The 6,375-nt window shown below is 41.4% G+C and overlaps 2 protein-coding genes across 2 annotated transcripts in view; both read left to right on the forward strand.

Annotated features, from left to right (window-relative positions):
- The window catches only part of LOC103585901 (60S ribosomal protein L22), a 16,660-nt gene that overhangs the window by 1,720 nt on the left and 8,565 nt on the right, over positions 1-6,375 (forward strand). The gene's annotated exons all lie outside the window — the stretch shown is intronic.
- Positions 67-5,675, forward strand: LOC103585907 (60S ribosomal protein L22-like). The gene is made up of 3 exons (XM_008567013.1): positions 67-72; positions 660-784; positions 3,917-5,675. The coding sequence occupies exons 1-3, from the start codon at positions 67-69 to the stop codon at positions 4,059-4,061; spliced, it is 276 nt and encodes a 91-aa protein (XP_008565235.1). The 3' UTR covers positions 4,062-5,675.

Below are 6,375 nucleotides of genomic sequence, written 5' to 3' on the forward strand. Positions count from 1 at the left end.
AAAAAAAACCCTTTTTGCATGAAGATTCCTGAAGCCCACGGAGGAGAATGACTCGCCCAGCCTCACATGAGGGTTTGCAGAGTCTGTCTCTGGGATCTGGGGTGGCTGCCCCTTCTGTTGTAGCATGTGTGTGGCTTGGAGCAGACTTGTAATTCTTTTGGTCACTGTGTCTTGCTCTTTCTGCTAGGTCGAGCACTTACTTTCTCCCATAGTGCTGAGAACGGTGCTGTCATACTCCTTAGACTCAGAAGTTGCTTGCAGCTTTAGTTGTGTGTACCTTGGCACAGTTTGGCCTTGGTTTCCCTGTCTGCTGTTTAGCTTTGGACCCATGAGTGTGTTGCCCACTGAGCATTCCAGGTAGAGGTATATTTGACCTATTGACCTTGTGTGGGAGCGGTCACATATGTTTATGCTAGGATGATATGTTCATAGTATATAATACATGTAAATAAGTTTGAAGAGTGCTATTTTCTACCTGCTATTCCCAGATTTTAGACTTTATGTGAATAGCTAAAGATTTGCTATCATTTTCTAAAAGACTAAATGTTAAAAAAAACAACTATACTGTATTGGTTCAGTGTTGGGAATACAACAAAATATTCTCTTGAGACGGGTGGACCTGTCACTTCACTCATTGGTCAATTTGACAATTTCTGCAGGAGCAGTTTCTCCAAGAGAGAATCAAAGTGAATGGAAAAGCTGGGAATCTCGGTGGAGGGGTCGTAACCATCGAAAGGAGCAAGAGCAAGATCACTGTGACTTCTGAGGTGCCTTTTTCCAAAAGGTACGGGAAGGAGGCGAGTGTGACCAGCGTGCACCCAGTGCCCACCCTCACCCTGGGTGGGAACACGGCCACCTGCCGAATAGTTTGTTTTGTGGTTGCTTCTGTTAATTTCTGGAATAGTGCCCAGTGTGGGAGGCAGTGAATGAATGAATGTTATTGTGGTAGTTAACAGTATTCAACTTTTGGTTGTTTTTAAATTTTGTCTTTCACAGACTAAAGTATTTCAAGTAGTGAAGGTGCTCAGACTTGATTAGTCTGTATTCTTAGAAATGAAGATGAAGGTCTTGCATCCTCTTTCTCTAGATCACAATGAAGAGCTTTCATTTTTAATTCCATTTTTTCCCCCTGTAAGTGCTACTGTGGCATTAGATGAAGAATCCAAAGATCTCAGTTTAGACTGAAGCCACTCCAGTTAATTACTGTGGGCCCATTTTCTTTCTTTTCAAGATGGAGACATTAATTCACTTGCCTCTTGCCACTTTATATGGTTGTTTTGAGGATAAGGTCAAAATGCTTTACAGTACTCACTGAAGAATTGGACATGTTATACCTAGCTCCTAGCCCAGGGCCTAACACATTCTTAGGAGTTTTTAATCATACTGAATCAAGTAGTGAGAAATTTTAAGTTGTGTTGGGACAAACTGGTTATAGTCAAGCCTTTGCATTTATTTTTAACTGTACCAGTGAAACATCAATTTTAAAGCTTATGCGAAGTGTGCACGGTCTGCCTGGCTGAGTTATTTATTTACAGGGAAGGAGATTTGATAGCATAAGAGACAGATACAACTTTAGGGCCTCTGGGGCAAACAAAACATCCAGCTTGCTGGGCTTCAGCTGAGTCTGTGGGGAAGATTCTGTAACCTTTCTGTCACCTGTTTACCTAGGGTGAAAATGTCTCCTGATACATCTTACTTCAGTTTCACAGAATTTTTTTTTTTAAACAGATGACTGGTAAGGGGATCTTAACCCTTGACTTGGTGTTGTCAGCACCACGCTCTCCCAAATGAGCTAACGGGCCATCCCGATATAGGGATCTGAATCCGTGGCCTCAGAGTTATCAGCACCACACTCTCCCAAGTGAGTCACGGGCCAGCCCCTAAGATTTTTTGTTTTATACCCAGTGGAGAAATGAAGGACCCTTAATCTTCTATTACAGCTTTCCTTTTTTGATGATGAGCACTCTACCGAGTGAGTCACGGGCCAGCCCCTAAGATTTTTTGTTTTTTACCCAGTGGAGAAATGAAGGACCCTTAATCTTCTATTACAGCTTTCCTTTTTTGATGATGATAATTTTATTTTCCTGAAACATTCAAGATGTCCCTAATCTAGAGCTTTTTCTTCCTTGTCTCTGAGCGTCAGCAGGTTTTTGCCTGATTTTTTTCCTCCAGCATTCTATTATGAAATTTTCAAGCTACCTGAAATTTTTAATTAGACAGCTTATCTGGGGCTGGCCTGTGGCTCACTCGGGAGAGTGCGGTGCTGATAACACTAAGGCCACGGGTTCGGATCTCATATAGGGATGGCCGGTTAGCTCACTGGGTGAGCGTGGTGCTGACAACACCAAGTTAAGGGTTGAGATCCCCTTACCGGTCATCTTTTTAAAAAAAAAAAAAAAAAGCCAGCTTATCTGAATGCAACATGGTAGAAATAATAAGTGATGAAAGCATACTTTTTAGATGGAACGATCACATTGATTTTCATGTAGGGAAAGTGGATAGAGATAAACTGAGATCTTCACATCTTTGTTAAGATTGTTTTGTTGGCGTAGGCAACACTAAGACAGTATTCATTTCTTGGAGATGGTGAGTTTGTTGATTCATTAACATTTGGGTCCTTACCGATATGCCAGGGATTTACCTGTGCATTTTGTTTAGTCCACATGACAGTCTGAAGGAGATGGCAAGTTTCAGGAGTCCCATTTTTTAGTGGGAAGAAGTGAGGTTTGGTAAGATGAACTTGCCCAGCAGTGGGTTTGTGTAGCGTTATATTCCCTCTTCTGTGTAGTTTTTGGGAAGAGGCGGAATAGCTAACCTCAGGGCCTCCTAAGCAGACAGGTGAGAAAAGAAGCAAATTGCAGGCTTATGGGATCTTTATGGAGTTAGGGTGTTGGGCACAAAAGCCAGTCCCTGCCTTTATACAAAGAGTGAGTTTTCTAATGAGCAGCTTGCTGTGGTGACAGTTCACCTCTCACCCACGGTAAGGCAGCAGATTAGAAGTCTGAGTGCTGTCTGCTGGAGTGAGAAAGAGTGAGTTTTCTAATGAGCAGCTTGCTGTGGTGACGGTTCACCTCTCACCCACGGTAAGGCAGCAGATTAGAAGTCTGAGTGCTGTCTGCTGGAGTGAGGACAGTGGCAGGGTGGCGCTGTGTACCCATGCACTGGGGTAGTGAGCGTCACGTGGCAGAAGGGAGAGTGCAGGTATAACACAGCCCTAAGACGCAACCCTGGTAATGAGACAACCTCAAGAGGAGGTTTGAATCAATGAGATGACAGACGTGAAGTACTTGGAGTTCGTTGGAAACCAGGTGATTCCTCAATAAAAGGTATTAAGGTTATGGGCTTACCTGTCAAATTACTACTGATAGTTTTCTCTAGTGGTCTCTCAAGAGGAGGTTTGAATCAATGAGATGACAGACGTGAAGTACTTGGAGCTCGTTGGAAACCAGGTGATTCCTCAAAAGGTATTAAGGTTATGGGCTTACCTGTCAAATTACTACTGATAGTTTTCTCTAGTGGTCACTAAAAACCGTTTTATAGGTATTAGTTGTTGTTTAAGGGACAACTGTTACGTCTACTTAATCTGTTCTTCTTCTTTTTTTTTTTTTTTAAAAGATGACCGGTAGGGGGATCTTAACCCTTGACTTGGTGTTGCCAGCACCACGCTCACCCAGTGAGCCACGGGCCGGCCAATCTGTTCTAATTTAATTGCCAACCTAGAGGACATGCAGCTGACACATTTATTCATGTTAGAGCATTGGCTGGGTATTTTTGCTGTATGTGCAGTTTTTGAAGGGTGGAAAAACATGTTGAATTGTAATGATTTTGAATGTGTGGGTTTGATAAAAGTAAAAATGTTTCAGAATGCAGGAAGGCCACCTGTCCAGTGCAGTTCTCAAGTGTCCTTTCTCTGCAGGTATTTGAAATATCTCACCAAAAAATATTTGAAGAAGAATAATCTACGTGATTGGTTGCGCGTAGTCGCTAACAGCAAAGAGAGTTACGAATTACGTTACTTCCAGATTAATCAGGATGAAGAAGAGGAGGAAGATGAGGATTAAAACTCACTTATCTGGAATATTTTGTATGAGTTCTTTGAATAAAACTTGGGAACCAAAACGGTGGTTTATCCTTGTATCTCTGCAGTGTGGACTGGACGGAACAGTGGAAATGGTAGTAAAGGCTTCACTCAGGCCGCCACTCACTCACTCACTTGTAATTACTCTTTTTCTTGAAAATTTCTGTTCTTGTCGTAGTGATACCAAAATAGAAAGAGAAGGCTAAGGGAACTGACTGCGATTTGACTTGAGCAGGTAGATAAGGGTGTGGAGATACAAGCTTCGGGTAGTCACTATTTTGTTTTTAAAAAGTGTGACAGTCAAGAGCAGTGTCAATAAAATGCAGGTTTCTGGGGCATTTATTTTCATTTTCTGATTACAAATTACTCAATGCACACGACTATGTATGCTAATTCTTTTTCTTCCTATAGAAATAAAATGTGCTTCTTTAGCGTTGTTGCATATTCCGCTACCTTTCATAAAAGAGCTTGGAGAGCTATTGTAAAAGTCCCAGGTTTTAAATTAAGTAAATGTGTACAAAAATGAATTTGTAAATAATCGTTTCTACAAGTCATTGCAACAAACTGTCACTTTGTCCTCCAGCAGAGGGAGCTGAAGACAGGAGTAATAAAAGCTTCCAGATGTGGCCTCCTGTGTGTTTCCCAGTAACGAGCTCTTGTGTCTTTCATGGAGGGTGGCATGAAGGAGGCGTGATTGCCGAGGAGATGGGAGATACCCAGGAAATAGCTGCTTCCATGCCACTTAGGCCATGACTGGATTTAGTGTCAAAAGTCATTTTGCAAACAGAAGGAGGTGTGCCTGCAAGATACTGGGGCAGAAAACGAGGCCTCATCTTGGGATTTTGTGCCAATGTGTGCAAAGGCTAGAGAACTGTGAAAGGTTGTTAGGGAGGCTAGGAAGATGTAATTGTTGCCAAGCGTGACTTTGAAAGAGACCCTGATGCCTGATGGTGCTCTTCTGAAATCCAAACAATTCTGCAGAAATGTCTGCCTTGTTTTACAATTATGGCGTATAAAACTCATGTTTTTAAAGAGCTTGCCTACAGCTGATTTCCACACCTAAATTCTTAAGCTCTGCGAGTTGCATAGCTGGAAATTAAATGTTCCAAGCCCTACTTTGGCTCCAATTTAACATTTGGTGCTCCTGGGATTGAGTTTAGCATGTGGAGGCTTTGCAATTTCATTTGTGGTGAAGGCTCTAGCATTTTCTATTTCTATGCAAATTTCTTGAAGCAGAATTGTTTGCACATTTCTTCTCTGCCCTCACAGAAGGCAGGGTTTCTTTCAAACTCAGTGGAGGCATCAGTTGCTCTTTGGCTGTGTCCCTTGCCATGATTATCAGCTATAAGTTTGTGACCTGGGTTTGCAGATTTTACTTGTTTGTTGCATTGATGTTGCCATGTAGTAATTTTTAGTTTCATTGTTAAAAAAAAAAGAAAATGAGCCCTGGGCAGAAATTAGCATATAATTTTTTTTCTAATTAGTCTCAGATTTTAAAACTTGTAATAAATTGAAACTCATTGGTTTTTCTATGCCTTTTTGAACTCTTGTAATTGAGTTTTTATCATATTTTATATTAAAGTGGCTAACACATGGCTGCTGTTGTGTGCAAGGCTTTTTTTTTTTAAAGGACTGGCATGTTAATCTGGTTAGTAGCAAAAACTTTGTCCTCGTTGATTAATTGCCATATGACGTTACCTTGGTCTTTGTTAGGCTTAGAAAAAAAAGTGTCTTTTATTTCCATTTCCTTCATCTTAGTTGTGCTGTTTTGCCTCAGTGAAATTCTGGAGTTGGCCATAACTGAACTCTCCATGTAGAATTCCTTCAGATCCAGATCCTGGAGAATTGCTTTACAAGCAAATAACTTTTTCTGATGGGGAATGTGTAGTCTGAACTTGAATTACGTTACACTTATCACACCGTCTGTGTCCAAAGTACATTTTAGACCAGTTTTCCCTTCTATGTGACTTGCCTCATGCCTACCTGTCTGATCTGAAATAGTCAAGGCACAGAAGCAGATTGGGGTCCTGGAGAGTTTCAGAAAGTCACAAAATAGGAAGTTGGTGTAGTCTTGTTCTTAGCCAACTCTGGTTTCCACAAACACCCTCTCCCCTTTCCCTTGAGTGTGTAGGTGCAGCCAAGGAAATAAGACGTGGGTTAATGCCCCTAAGTGTTAGGATCTAGTCATTTCTAAAGGTTTAACATGTTTTCCTTTCAGAAGCCTCCTGTGATCCCACGTCTGTGACTTTTTTTTTTTTTTTTTTTTTTTAAGATGTCCAGAAAGGGGATCTCAACCC

This window comes from Galeopterus variegatus, unplaced genomic scaffold, assembly GCF_000696425.1.
Source record: "Galeopterus variegatus unplaced genomic scaffold, G_variegatus-3.0.2 Scaffold284, whole genome shotgun sequence".
In the NCBI taxonomy this organism is placed as follows: Eukaryota; Metazoa; Chordata; class Mammalia; order Dermoptera; family Cynocephalidae; genus Galeopterus; species Galeopterus variegatus.